General features: G+C 42.0%; 2 protein-coding genes across 2 annotated transcripts in view; both read left to right on the top strand.

The window, feature by feature from the left end:
- Positions 1-826, top strand: part of LOC107562631 (cGMP-dependent protein kinase 1-like) — a 20029-nt gene extending 19203 nt beyond the window's left edge. Inside the window, exons 14-16 of the mRNA XM_016247304.1 lie at positions 256-315; positions 538-604; positions 726-826. Coding sequence (XP_016102790.1) covers positions 256-315; positions 538-604; positions 726-824 — 226 coding nt within the window. The 3' untranslated portion in view covers positions 825-826. The remainder of the gene's footprint in view (positions 1-255; positions 316-537; positions 605-725) is intronic.
- A 9517-nt stretch (positions 827-10343) lies between these two features.
- Positions 10344-15753, top strand: part of LOC107562630 (long-chain-fatty-acid--CoA ligase 1-like) — a 37824-nt gene continuing 32414 nt past the window's right edge. Inside the window, exon 1 of the mRNA XM_016247303.1 lies at positions 10344-10843. The gene's annotated coding sequence lies outside the window, so the exon portion shown is untranslated. The remainder of the gene's footprint in view (positions 10844-15753) is intronic.

Below are 15753 nucleotides of genomic sequence, written 5' to 3'. Positions count from 1 at the left end.
CAGACAGACGATAGATAGATAGATAGATAGATAGATAGATAGATAGATAGATAGATAGATAGATAGATAGATAGATAGATAGATAGATAGATAGATAGATAGATAGATAGATGATAGAATGATGAACAGACATAGATAGGTAGACAGACAGACAGACAGACAGACAGACAGAGTGGCAGTGTGAGTAGCAGTGTTCTACATACGCTCTGGGGTTTGTATGTCTGAATCTGCTATAATCTGTCACCCATTTTCCAGGCTGAACCCCTCAGAGAGGCTGGGCCAGAGGAGCGGGGTCAAGGACATCTGCAAACACGTGTAAGACCTACTCTTCATCAAATAAATTTGTACACAAGGAAGAAAAGGGATTGGTGTGTATGTGTGTGTGTGTATGTGTGTGTGTGTGTGTGTGTGTTTGGGGGGGTTTGTGAGATTAGATGAGAGTGGAAAAGAAAAGAGCAAAGAAGAGGAGAGGATGCTGTTCTGTTTTTAAGTGCTGGCTTATTTTCTGGACTGATTAACTTGTGTTGTGTTTCTCAGGTGGTTTGAAGGCTTCGACTGGGAAGGACTTCAGAAGGACACAATGACTCCACCAGTAATACCAAACGTGAGCGGCATCACTGAACACTGTAGAGTTGAGAGCACTCTATTCAGCTTACACTTTTATAACAAACACACCTTTCAAATGATGCATCTGTCCAGTTTGAATAAATGTAAACTTTCTACAGGTTCCTTGTGTCTCTGATCACGGAAGATCATCACTCCTGCCAGAAACCCACATTGAAGCAGCACCATTGGATGATTCTGGCTGGGATGTAGACTTTTGATTTGTACAATGGTGATATGGATGATGTAAATTGGAAAAAATAATGGACTCTGGTGTTTATTTTGCATTAACTTTGCAGTTGATTATTTTAAATATTTTCTTCAGAGTTGAAAACCAATGTAGGCGACGGTACACAGCTTCAGGACTTAATAATCAACCCTGGAACTACAATGCACTTCAAATGTCTCTAAGAAATGCAGAAATTGTATGTGATTCCTATTGGATTTCTTTCTATGGAAGCTTATTGCTGCCACAGAATAGAAATATAAAAATGGTATTTATATTTCACTTTTTTCAGGATTGTGATAAATAGGAAAAGACCACATTTTGAGATACAAACTCGCAATTATGAGAAATAAAGTCAGAATTCCGAGATAAAAAGTCACAGTTACCTTTTAATTCTGACGACTTCTTGCAGTTGAAAGTTTTTCTCACAATTCAGATTTACCTTCTCAGAAGAGTAAGTTTTTCTCTAACAATTCAGACTTTTCTTCTCAGAACTGAGTTTATATCTCACAATACTGAGTTTATATCTTGTATTTTTATTCTGTAGCAGAAATAAGCTTCCATACAGTGGGGAAAAAAAGTATTTAGTCAGCCACCAATTGTGCAAGTTCTCCCACTTAAAAAGATGAGAGAGGCCTGTAATTTTCATCATAGGTATACCTCAACTATGAGAGACAAAATGAGAAAAAAAATCCAGAAAATCACATTGTAGGATTTTTAAAGAATTTATTTGCAAATTATGGTGGAAAACAAGTATTTGGTCAATAACAAAATTTCATCTCAATACTTTGTTAAATACCCTTTGTTGGCAATGACAGAGGTCAAACATTTTCTGTAAGTCTTCACAAGGTTTTCACACACGGTTGCTTGGAAAACATTTTAAATAATCCTTTTTAGGACTTTAAGAACACATACTCTATTTCTTAATGGAAATATTATTACTAATGGTGTGGTCACATATTGTTCTGTGAATTTTTGCAGGTGAAATCCTGTCATTTCAACAGGAATCCACATGAGTGTAAATTTCGTGTGATGGCGAATGATTTCCTCATGCAGATACAATAGACAATGGACCTTTTCTGCCTGCGAAATCTTGCCAAAAATGTGACTGTCCCTATAGGACATAAAATAAAAACTGAAAGAAATTCTACTTTCAGTAGTTTAAACCTCCTATAGTTCTCATCGACCATACGACTATATTTCAACCTTATTTCTAAACTGAATAAAATGGGTTTTGTCTTTATTTTCCTATTGACAGATTCTCTACAGTCCTCATATATTGTATGTGTATGTGTATTTGCATTGCTTTGACCATTCTCTGTAGATCCCTACTTCTCGCACGCCACGATTGGTCGATTTTGTATAATGCCTGCACGCTATTGGTCAAACTTTTTTGTTTGAAAAATCAAGAATGGACTGAAACATATCCTTTTATTGAAACATTTTGCCACATACATTTGCTTTTGCCGCTCAGACCTTTTATATCCTATATGTGTAGTATTTATGTATGATAATCCACGCAGCTTTCAGTGGGCGGGACAGTTTGAAATTATTAATAAAGAAACATGGATGAATGAGAAAGTAAAGAGCGGGATGTGCTTGATTAAAAAGAAACAATAAAATTGCAAAAGAAGCCGCAAAAGAGGACTGAACATGGTGCAACCAAACAGTCAAATACACACAGCAGTCTCAGTGACGTCACAATGACACGACTTCTAAAGATTCGCATCTTCAGTCTCACACCGCTTGTCTACATAAGACGCCAGCAGCATGACGCGACAGGATAATAGATAATAGAACACATTATAATCCGTGATACAAACACACGCGTATTCAATTTTTTAACAGATGCATTTCTGGTCTCAATTTGTAGCGTTTTATTTCGCACAATTTATACTTTTGTAATTTCTATCATGGAAGCGGGCACATGACAAAAGAACGAATGACTCAAACCCGAAGTCTCGAGAGGTGAACTAATCAATTCTGTTTCCGATACAGACTGCATTATAGCCTATGGGATTGTGACGGGATGAACGAATGACTCAAACCTGAAGACTCAAATGATGAACTAATCAATTCTGTTTCCAGTACTTACTGCATAGCTGCAGCTTACAGGGATGTGAAGTGACAAAAGAACGAATGACTCAGATCTAAACTAGACTGCATAATTGAGGTCTTCTCGGGTCCTAAATCTGTAGGCTACTCAACCCGAATCACTTCTTACCTGAACCTGATGTGTATACATTTTTTCCTTTAAAAGAAAAACCTGATCCGAGTCCGACCCAAGCTGTAAAGTTAAGTAAAGAAAAATCCCTGTGTCCTGTTGACTGATTTGGCCACTTCTCCATTACTTTGATTTATTTTACATTTATTTAATTTATTATTACGTTATATTACTGCTTGCCTGATGGATACAAGTTATTTCTGAGTTTGGCTTTCAATTGTGACCAGTGGTTTGGAAAAAATAAACGTGATAGCTCGATAAAAATGAAATCGATATTCTAATAAATTATGGATTCGTGTTGTCTGCTCTGCAATGCTATTTACCTCATCTTCCGGCGAAGGGATTCTGCACACAAAAAAAAACCTGCCCTGCATGAGCACGCACTGTAATGAAGTGAGTGGCTTTTCCTGATGGATCTCATATCTATAAGATGGATTTCTGTGTGCGAGGTTATGAACATATGTTCCTTTTCTATGTACAATTCTCAAAAATGCACTTAACACCAATGCACAATTCCGTTAAAGGGATAGGGTCTTTTCGGGTCCATTAGGAAAAAGCACATTAATTTTAAATGACCCGAGACCCAAGGCAACTAAAACCGAACCCGACCCGTGTCTGAGGCACGTTTTTGGACCCGAACCCTCTCGGTTTGGACCTTGGGTTTTCAGATCCAAGTGGACCCGTTACTGCATAGCCTCAATGAATTAATTGTTTCTGTTTCTCATAATATGGCCTTGGTTGCATTATAGTTTATTTTTCTTATTTTAAATGTGATCAACTAAGTAAGTAGATGTGTTGGGGAATTTGGTTATTAACATGTAACATTTTAATTATATTCTGCTGAAATGAACGAAATAAAATGACTTGGAAAAAAGATTTCAGTAAAATGATCTGAACTTCCCGTCACTAGGGTGTTTTTTTGGTGAAGCTTCATTCTGCGAGTTTGTGTTTAGGACTTGCAATTCCTGCGAAGGACTTGACGTGTCTGCTGCTTCAGTTTGTGCCGGCACAGACTGGCACCCGGTTTACTCATGCACACCCTGGGGTGAGGCGCTAGCACACGCTTAGATTGGGTGTAAGGCAGCGCTTGAGGATCCCCTGTCCCAGGCAAGCACGTGAAGCTGGCCCTCTCCTCAACATATACACCAGGTTCACACATACTCTGTCTGCAGTGCGTATGTTTCAGCACATAGAGTGGTTATGGGGAATGTTCCTTCCTTTGTTGGGCCGGTTAGGTTTAGGAATGGGCTGCCTCCCCAGGCTTCTGGGTATTTTTAAGTGGGCAGTCCCTCTGAATCCTGCTTATTTAGTTTGAGCTAAGTAGATTGTTCCCCCTCTCCACGACTTTAAGTGAACAACCCCTGCTCAGAGTGTAGCTCTCTGCAAATAGTTATGCTCCAGCACAAACTTACTTTGCTCTGGAATATAGCGGTCTGAGGGCAGCTGTGTTCTAGCCTGGCTTCTATGACTAGGTTGGGTTCCCCTTGGCACAAGCTCTCTCAAGTAAGTGTTGAAGTGTTTGTCTAGGAATCTGCTATTCGAGGATAGTTGTGTTCCAGCTCAGAGACTGATCCGCTTGTTTTTAAGTAGTGGTGTCCTTGAGCCCCTTGCCTAGACTATGATGTCTCCCCTGTTTGTGTTTTAAGTAGATGGCCCACTTCCATGGTCTGGGCAGTCTTCAGCCTTATCTGAAGGAACTGCTATTCGAGGATAGCTGTGTCCAGTCCTCTAGTGTTATGGGCACTGCTTGTATCAGGCTTTGATCTTGGACTAATTACTGGACTAATGTTTTATGTGTTCGCTCTTTAGCGAATCATTTAGTGATGGTCCGGATCACCCTCTAGTGAGCTTCTGGTCAATAACATGGTAGTTGCCAGCCTCTATGGGACTGACACTGATTGGGGACCTGCATAGTACAGCCATCTGAGGATGGTTATATTCCAGCCATTGTTATGGCAGGACGGGCTTACTTAATACAGCTATCTGAGTCTAGCTGTGTTTTAGATTGCAGTTGCAGTGAGCCCTTTCCTGAAAACATAGCTATCTGAGGATCGGTGATTGCTCCCCTGCTTAGGGTTTCTAAGTAGCTGTCTCCTTGAACCCTTGCCTAGATAGCGCTGTCTCCCATTATATGTTTTTTAAGTAGACAGTTCACTTCTGGTGGTCTTGGCAATTGCAGCGGCCCCCTTTCCTAGAGTCTAGCTATCTGAGGATAGCTATGTGCAAGCTCAATGATTCTACGAACATTTCATAAGACCCTTAGGATATAGCTATCTGAGGATAGCTGTATTCTAGTTCATCAGCTACTCCCCTTACTTGGGCTTTGAGTAGCAATCTCTTTGAACTTCTATGTAGAGGTTTGCCTCTTCAGTAGTCTTGTGAATCCAGGTTAGTATTGCTCACATAGCATAGCTATTTGAGGATAGTTGTGTTCTTAACTTTGGTTTGGATGTCCCCCTGTATCTGAATTGGGTTCTCCATTTCTGCCAAGTTATGTGAGCAGCCCAGGGCGTCAGTGGCTTGGCCCCTTTCTGAGGAAAGGCTTGGTGTATGTCTGTCACTTCCTTGGTCTCTCACCAGTTGGACAGGCATGCGCCTCAGCATGGCATAGTTGGTATTTCATTCCCCATAATGTCCGCTAAAGGACGCAGCGTGAGTTCCCTAGAAGGGGAATGTCTCGGGTTACGCATGTAACCATGCTTCCCCCCCCCCGAGAGGTAACGAGACACTGCATCTCCTCGCCATGCCTTCAGCCTGCCTGGTGATGCATTCAGCAGGTGCCCTTTTATACATACATAACCTAGTGAGCCTTGACCCCCAATGGAGAGGGGAGATTAGAAGACTCATAAGCAATGGAAATAGCATCCACTATCCACCTGCTTATGGTTTGCTTGGTCGCAGGGAGACCTTTCTTAGGAGGACCATAGTAGACAAACAACTGTTCTGATTTTCTCCACAGGGCACACTGGACACATACAGTTTAGCTTTTCCTTGTCTGTGTCCCGAAAGGGAGGAGGACAGAAGGCTTGCAGCACGAATGGCCGTGGAACCAAGGAGGGCACCTTAGGAACATACCCTGGCCTAGGGTATAGGAAAGCTCTGGCAATGCCAGGTGCAAACTCAAGACAAGAAGGGGCCACAGATAGGGCCTGAAGATCACCCACTCTCTTAAGAGAAGAGATGGCTAACAAGAATACAGTCTTGACTGTAAGGTACCTGTCCGAAACCTCCTCCAAAGGTTCAAAAGGAGGTCTACAGAGAGCCTCCAGAACCACGGCCAAATCCCATGGTGGAACTCTAGAGCATGCCGGAGACCTCAACCTCAGGGTACCATGGAGGAAACATGTAACTAGCAGGTCTCTCCCCAAATGACTGGCCACCAAGAGGGCCGTGGTAAGCAGCTAAGGCTGCCATGTATACCTTCAAGGTGGAGGGGGATAACGCTGCGGAGAACCGTTCCTGCAGGAACTCCAGCACTGAACCAACTGGGCAGTTAACTGGGTCCAGCTGACGGTTGCCGCACCAAGAAGTGAAAAGACACCACTTTGTGCCGTACGATTTCCTCGTGGAGGGAGCTCTGGACTGGAGTATGGTCTCAACCTCGGTTGAGAGACCGGATACTAAGAGCTATGCCCCCTCAGGGACCATGCCCACAGCTTCCATAACTCTGGGCGGGGGTGAAGGATGGAATCCCCCGCCTGAGAAAGGAGGTCCCTCCTGATCGGAATCTCCAGGGGAGAGCTGTCGAGAAGGGACACAAGGTTCGAGAACCATACTCGGGCCAGCCAGAAAGGGGCTACTAGCAGAAGACTGACCCCGTCCCAGCATACTCTCTCCAGAACTCCCGGGAGCAGAGCGATCGGGGGAAACATGTACAGACGAAGCCTCGGCCATGTCTGAACCATGGCTTCCAGTCCGAGAGGAGCTGGATGAGTCAGAGAGAACTAGAGGGGACAGTCTGAGGTATCCTGCGTCGCAAACAGATCCACCTGAGCCTGGTCAAACACTTTCCAAATCTGATTCACCACATCGGGGTGGAGTCTCCATTCCCCTGGCCTCGGCCCCTTCCTCGACAGGATGTCTGCTCCCTGATTGAGATGCCCAGGGATGTGCACTGCTCTCAGGAAGAAGAGTTTCCCTTGGGCCCACAGGAGGATCTGGTGCACCAGGGGGTGCAAACGTAGACCTCCCTGGTGGTTGATATAAGAGACTACCACTATGTTGTCGGTGCGGACCAGCACATGATGGCCTCTCAGGTCTGGGAGAATGTGTTTCAGCGCCTAAAACACGGCCAGCATCTCCAAGCAGTTGATGACTACTCCCCAACCGGTGAGGGACGCGTTCATCGTTAGCATTACACAACGACAAGGAGCTCCAAGCACCGGGCCCTGAGACAAGAACCAAGGTTTCCTCCACATGTCAAAGGCACGTAAGCATTGCCGCATTACCTTGATCATGCAAAGCAGATTTCCCCTCAGGGAAAATCCCTTGGTCTTGAGCTACCACTGTAGGGGTCTCATGTACAGCAGGCCAAAAGGTATGACATTGGACGCAGCTGACGTCAAACCCAACAGTCTCTGAAACTGTTTGACAGTGAGTGACCGGCCTTCTCTCACTCTCGCGACTGCCGTGAGGACCGACTCGATCTGAACAGGAGACAAACGTGCCTGCATTGTAGTCGAATCCCACACCACACCCAGATAAGTTGTTCTATGTGCTGGAGAAAGCACACTTTTCTTGGCGTTTAGTCTTAACCCCAGTTCTTTCATGTGGGCGAGAACGACATCTCGATGCTGAGCCACCAAGTGCTCCGGATGAGCTAATATCAACCAATCGTTGATATAATTCGATATGCGAATGCCCTGGAGTCGCAGAGGAGCCAGAGCAGCATTCACACACTTGGTGAAAGTGCGGGTTGAGAGTGCAAGGTCGAACGGAAGAACCCGATATTGGTAAGCTTTGTCCCTGAAAGCAAACCTCAGGAGCTTCCTGTGTTGGGGAAGGATGGATACATGGAAGTATGCATCCTTCAGATCTATCGTGACAAACCAGTCCTCGGACCTGATCTGAGACACAACCTGTTTGAGTGTGAGCATCTTGAACTTCAGTCGCATGACTAAGTGGTTCAACAGACGCAGATCTAGAATCGGACGCAACCCCCCATCCTTCTTTGGAACAATGAAGTACAGACTGTAAAACCCGGACTCTCTGTTGCGTCGAGGGACCACCTCGGTGGCCTCCTTCCTCAAGAGAGTGTCTACTTCTTGTTCCATGACCAGAGCCTGCTCGGGGCCCACAAGAGTGGGAAACCCCCCCTAGAATAGAGGCGGACAAGAAACAAATTGTATTCTGTAGCCTCTTTCTACAGTGTGCAGGACCCATTGAGATACATTGGCAGAAGTTTCCACGCTGCTAGATGGTTTACTAAGGGAATCAGTCTCTCGAGACTGACCTCTGGTGTACTTAGGGCAGCTAGCTACTTTAGGAGCTGTTACGTGTCTGGGCTGACACTGAGAGCTGTGTTCGCTGGAGACCGCTGTGCCCTGAAGCACCAAGGGTGGCAGGGTTGACAGACCGATCTCCTGAGGGCACCAAGGAGAGCCGGGCACCATCTGATGAGTCTTCCCCAGAGGTGCCTGCCCTCAGAAGTCCTGAGCCACTGGCGTCAGGGCTTCTTTGGCTGAAGCTTTCTTGGCAAGAATGACGGTCCGCAGATCCGGCTTCTGCTTCAAAGACTTCGGCCAGGACCGCCGCTCCGACTCCAGATCTGTTTGGGGGGAGCACGAGAGGCGACGCTCCGTTTCTGGACCTCTCTGTACGAGGAGCTGGTACATGGCTGGGGCTGATCCTGCCCAGCAGCCCCATGAGCCAAGGGAGGAAGCGCTGGAATGTCGCCGCTTGCTTTTTGGCCTCCTGGAACCTGTCGATGACAGTCTCAACAGCGTCGGCGAACAGGCCAAAAGGTGCCAGCGAGGCGTCCAGCAGGAAGACTCTGTCCTTCTCTTTGATATCGGACAAGGTCAACCACAGATGCCGCATCCATGTCCACCATGGCTGCCATAGACCGCCCAATAGCTCTGGCGGTCTCCTTGGTGGCATGGAGGGACAAATCTGCGACTTGGCGCAGCTCTTGGATATCGTCGGCCTTAACATCCTCACAATCGTCAAGCTCTTTCAAAATGTCGGCTTGGTAAGCCTGCAACACCGACCATGGTGTGCAAGCAAGCCCCAGCCTGACCTGCCGCCGTGTATGCCTTACTCACCAAAGCCGAAGAAGTCTGAAGCAGCTTGGTTGGTAATGCCAGGACCTTAAGGGACGATGCAGTACCGGGAGACAGATAGCACCGCACGTGCTTTTATACTTTTATATTTGCCATCACGCCTATTTACAGACACAATGTAAATAAGACATTCATTGTGTGACAGACATATGACAAAATGCCTGCCTGAGTAGTCACGTAAACCAGTGGTTTTCAGTCCTGGTCCTGGGGGCCCACTGCTCTGCACGTTTTGTATGTCTGTCTAATCAGACACACTAAGTGCAGTTCATGGAGCTCTCTCCTGATGACCTGAATCAGATGTGTTAAATAAAGGAGACATACAAAATGTGCAGAGCAGTGGGTCCCCAGAACCAGGATTGGCGTAAACGCACTAACATGCACAACTCTGAAGAGGATTTATGCTCCTCAGCTGGTAACTCGACCTCACAGTGAAAGCCCTGCACAATTTATTGCAGCTTATTTCTTGTTTTCTATTGAGAAAAAAAAAACTATTACAAACAACAATAAAAAATATATATTATATAATTTTTACTGTAGCTCTTTTGGAAAAAACGCATTAACCCAGGGCTGTCCAAACTCGTTCCTGGAGGGTCAGTGTCCTGCAGAGTTTAGCTCCAACTTACCTCAACACACCTGACTGAAAGTTTCTATGCCTAGTAAGAGCTTGAAAAGTTTCCCGACCCCTGATTTATGGGGGTTAAATCAAATTAATCCTTCTGGATGATTTTCCAACATTATTTGAATTTGAAAATAAATTATTTCTGTCCACATTGGTCCAGTTTTAATTTATTTAATTTAAATATTCAATTTTAATTTTAAAATATATTTGTCTGAACTGTAAAAAAGCTAAATAAAATAAAAATTCTGGTCCTTGGGATCCTCGGCACTGTATTTTGTATGTTTCTCTTTTCTGACCCAGTTTATTTCATTTAGCCCTTTACAAATGAGCCGATGATCTAAATCAGGTGTGTTGAATAAGGGAGACATATGTGAAGACAAATGCAATTTGTGACCTTTTTTGAGAAAAGTTTGCTAAACTGTAAAGAAATCACATTTTCAGTGCTGTTGCGCTTATCTTTTTATTAAGTATAATTCATTAACATGCAATGGGACATGCAAAATGGCTGAAAAACTGATGAAAACCAATGCTCTAAAATAGTTTTAGTTTAGGTATTTTTAGCATTAAATAAAAATCTGTCAATTAAAGTGATGAATCTAGTTCGATATAATATCAGTAGTTTTACAGACAGCCTATATTTACAGTTTACAGACTTCCCGGAGATGTTGCCAAAAATATATGTTTAAGCACGTACTCGGATGTGGAAGTTTTGGGAATACCCCGAGAAGTTTGTTGAGGTTTGGCCCGGAGCAGGCTGACTTCAGAGGGGGAGCGAGGGCGTGTTTGTGTGAGGGGCTAAACGCTGGCTCCGGGATCCGGGAGGGATTTACCACAGTCTGAGGAGAATAGACACACTTTTGGAGGACGGGTGACCCAGATTCCACACACAGGTAAGAGCCAGTTTCTTAAAACTTCCGCAAATATGTATAAATGCAGTGATTTCGTACAAGAGTAGAAAAGCCGTCGTAGTTGTAAAAAAAAGAGAAGAAGAATTTCGATAGACGGAAGAAGCTGCCAAATTCATCAATGGAAATCAATTCATTCATTCATCATTCACTCACACACACACTCGTCCTGTTTGTAGTCCAACATTCTGTCTGTTTAGCATCACATCAGTGCTTTAATGTGAATGTAACGTCTTCTGAGTGAGTGAAGTGAAGAGAAGAAGAATTTCGATAGACGGAAGAAGCTGCCAAATTCAACAATGGAAATCAATTCATTCATTCATCATTCACTCACACACTCGTCCTGTTTGTAGTCCAACATTCGGTCTGTTTAGCATCACATCAGTGCTTTAATGTGAATGTAACGTCTTCTGAGTGAGTGAAGTGATTTTATATGAAATAATTTCGTCCCATCTCTTAAAAGTTTGGCGTCAGTGCGTGACACCTGCACGTGTTTTGTAAACAAGTAGATTTATAACTTACTTATAAATGGGCTACGTTTAAACACTTTATTACTTGGAAGATTAAACTATTAACAATCTAAGATACTGTTAATGGGTTTTCCTTATAATTCATATCAGTGCTCGACAGGGTTGGGGAGTAACTAGTTAAACCTGTATTTAACCTCCGAACAATCTCAAAGTAAAAAGAGGTGCTCAAGTCAGATTTTTTTGGTGGCTGCACTTTAATATAATATTATTATAATCTTAATTGAAGTGATGAAGGAATGAGTTTGAAAGTCTGACAGTAATTAGTGTCGAGTACTACTGTAAGGTGCCTGGTTTAAGTGTTTCAAAAGGATTAATAGTTGAAAGCATTTGTTAGAAATGTAGAAAAGTAATCAAACGTAGCCTAATCAGTTACATTACTTTAATAAAGTAATTGAAATGGTTACACTGCTTATTACATTTTAAATAGGGTAACTTGTAATCTGCAACTTATTACATTTCCAAAGAAACCTTCCTAACACTGGTGCTCGATTAATAAAGCCAATTTTCCCTTATGAAAACACATACTATTTATATAGACCACAGTATATACTGTATTTGTATGTGATACATTGTCATTCAGGCATGTTTAAGTGTCACTAAATGCTTTTTGGGCAACTGTATGCAATTGATTTAGTAGTTTTTCCCCATCCATTTTATTACCGTTGTTTTATGTGAGTCTTGTGTTTTATGTAATCTACAGTAAGTGCACAGGTATTGTTGGATTGGCTACTTTGAATAAACTATATGTCGTTTTATGTACTGATTCGTAACGTCATGCCGGTTCATTTGGGTGTGTTTTTCTCAATTATGTACTGAGGCAAGGGTGTGCTTGCTGTATGTCAAGGAAATAAAACTGTACAATGCTGCCAGCAAAACTGAGTGCCGTTGAGATGCACTGCTGTAGAACAAGAGCCAGTTTTGGCTGCCAAGCAGAAGATTGGTGGAGAATTGTAGATGTTGTGCATGTCTAGTCATGCTGAATAAGCTTGTGCTGGTGTAACACATTCACACAATCCAGAATTCATACGTTTGTTTTGTAGTCAGGTTGGTGTTGGTAGGGAAAAATGCTTTAAAATGACTCATAGTTTGGGAGTAACACAAAAAGCCATGAAAGCAAAAGCAACCTGTAGGATGAGACATGTTGCGAGGTGTCTTCAGGAAACAATTCCGATATTTGACAGTAGCGATGTAGTAACATACTTCCACTGTACAGGCTGACATAGTTACATTTCACTGTATATTACATCAGACCTAAGAACACATCACTGCTTTTCCACATTTCTCTACTGCTCCCAGACAGTTAATTTGTCTGCTGTGATGCAACACCCTCCCCGTTCCCTCTTCCCTCTCCTCTCCAAACCTTTTCAGTGTGTTTCTGTGTTCTTCATGCTTCATTTGGGAATCACAGCCAGAGAACACCCGGGCCATTCTCTCATTCACCCCCTCCTTCATTCATTAAGCATTGGGCAAGCGCTCAGGCGATCTCCTGCGCTCTCATTCCCTGCCTCCTCATTATATTCCCTTTCAAATCCTCTGGAATGCCACTTCCAGAGTCCACTTGGTATGACATCATATCCTGTGAACCTGCCATTTCACTTCCCTCTTTTCAGCAACAGCCAGAGGTACGTTATTATTTAAAGGTTACTCATCTGTCTTAATTGGGTTGTTTTCATTCCAGTGTTATTATTGTTAACTAAAACTATTAAAAATGATTTCCGTTAACTGAAATAAAGCTGAAATAAAATAAATATAAATATTATGGAAAAACTTAAATGACAATCAGAAATATTGTCTTTGAAACTAAATGAAATAACAAATAATAAACAAAACTAATAATAAAGACAAAAGCACAAACAATATTTACTAAAGAACACATGGACAAGACAAATAACAAAATGACTAAAATGAAAAAAAAAAAGAATATAATTGAAACAAAATATAAAAATAAAAGATAATTCAAAATATAAATAATACTACATACACTATTAACAAATAGTATATAAATGCTACTAAAATAACACTGTTCACTTAAGAAATGTATCTCAGATTTTTCTCCTAAATTTCTTTAAGGAAAATCAAAATAGACGCATGATATGTTTGTATATATTGTAGTGTAGTACTGTACAATAAATATGGATGTTACAATTCATATTAAAATGTCTGAATTTGCATCTGAACATATAGTGCCCTTGCGCTCCGGGCGTCCCGAGTTCGAGTCCCAGCTCGTGGACCTTTCCCGATCCCACTCCCCTCTCTCTCTCCTACTTGCTTCCTGTCACTGCTATAATGTCCTATCAAAATAAAAATGCCAAAAATAAAAATCTAAAAAAAAAAAAAAAAAAAAAAAAGTCAAAAACTAGAAGAAACATTTACCTTTTCTTGAGGTAAATTTGAGAAGCGTTTGAAATGCTTCTACTGAATAAAATCAATAAAAAAAAAAAAAAAAAAAAAAAAAAAAAAAAAAAAAAAAAAAAAAAAAAAAGTCTAAAACTAGAAGAAACATTTACCTTTTCTTGAGGTAAATTTGAGAAGCGTTTGAAATGCTAGTAAAAGTTTTCAGTTAATATCTTTGAGACAACGAGAAACAATTGCAATATCAAGGAGATCTCATTAAGGTTTCCTTTCAGTTCTTGTGATTCTCCATCCTCACATGACTGAACAGCATTTTCACTCACCTACATTCCGTCTCCTAATGGTGAGGTTTTACCTTACACACTTGGGATCTGATGTTCATCCTGGTTCCTGAATGTCTTTAGGCTAACAATGTGCCTGTTGTGTCAGAGCCCTGGTTTTCTTGGCATTGTAAGAGGTTCAGACATCTTATGTGTGTGATTTGGTAATTTGGTTAAAAATCTGACTTTGCTCCATACACTTTATTGGTACCTAGTGAATTAATAATTTGTTGAACTATTGGGTGATTGATGATTGATAATGCAAGTGGATGGGAATCATGGCTTTGAGAGTCAAAAAACATACACAAACAAAACTAAATTAAACCCTGCGGCTCGTGGCGATACGTTGATGTGTAAAGACACGAAGCGATCGGTCTGTGCAAGAAACTGAAAACTATTTATATCGTTTTTTACCTCTGATTTTCACCGCAATGTCTGAACTGTCCTGAGCGCGTTTGCGTCTTCTTTTTCAGCCTGCATGTGAGTCGTCGTCGTCTTGCTTTACGGCGGATCGCAGACTTGTAAGTGCATTACCGCTTCACCGCAATGTCTGAACTGTCCTGAGTGCGTTTGCGTCTTCTTTTTCAGCCTGCATGTGAGTCGTCGTCGTCGTCTTGCTTTACGGCGGATTGCAGACTTGTAAGTGCATTACCGCCACCTATCTCTCAAATGGACCATTGACACTCTATTCTACAATCTCAATTAGGAGTGTCAATGGTCCATTTGAGAGATAGGTGGCGGTAATGCACTTACAAGTCTGCGATCCGCCGTAAAGCAAGAAGAAGAGGACCCGTCAGGCGCCGGCTGTTGAACGCGCTCAGGACAGGTCGGACATTGCGGTGAAAATCGGAGGTAAAAAACGATATAAATACTGTTCAGTTTCTTGCACAGACCGATCGTTTCGTGTATTTACACATCAGTGTATCGTCACGAGCCGCAGCGTCACCGTTTTCACAAAGTGAAATGAAAAAGCCTCAGGATGAAGGAAATGTAAATTCACATCTGTACAGTAGAGGGCGCAGCTCAAACAAACCTTTAATTTGTGCTGCCATTCTGGATTACATGAAGAAAAGGATGCAAGAGAAGAAAGTTCAACACTTGAGCGATAAAAAAAAAATGCAAGTGAGATGAGCAAATGCATGTTCACATTTAGTCTACAGTAAACGTCATGCACATATTTTGCAAACAAGTAGAGGCGTGCTCTCATAAATGCACAAATTGCTTAAAAATGGGCTACTTCATTACTTAAAAGTAGGGATGCACCGATACCACTTTTTCCAGTACTCGCCCGATACCGATACTTTTATTTTTGGTACTTGCCGATACCGAGTACCGATACCAATATTTTCAAAGCATTTGTAAATTTTTTAAATATTGGGTACAGAAACCAAAAGAGTATGTATAATGTTAGTTGGTTAACTTAATTTATCAAATAGATAGTCAAACCTAAATTTATTCAGACACCTTCAACATTTCTCACATTATCACAGTTTATTCGCTATAGTTTAGAAAATGGTAATAAAATATGACAAGAACTCTTGAGTTAAACTGTGTCAGAACAAATTCAGCTTGATAATGTCAGATAACTTTGATAGAAAGGTATGTAATGGATTACAATAAACCAAAAATTATTCATACAGCTGTCAATATTTACACAACTATCAATACTTTGTCGGGTGACCCTTAGCCTTAA

Source organism: Sinocyclocheilus grahami, unplaced genomic scaffold (genome assembly GCF_001515645.1).
Source record: "Sinocyclocheilus grahami isolate Dianchi unplaced genomic scaffold, SAMN03320097.WGS_v1.1 scaffold831.1, whole genome shotgun sequence".
Taxonomy (NCBI): domain Eukaryota; kingdom Metazoa; phylum Chordata; class Actinopteri; order Cypriniformes; family Cyprinidae; genus Sinocyclocheilus; species Sinocyclocheilus grahami.
This window is presented reverse-complemented; position numbering and strand designations above follow the sequence as displayed.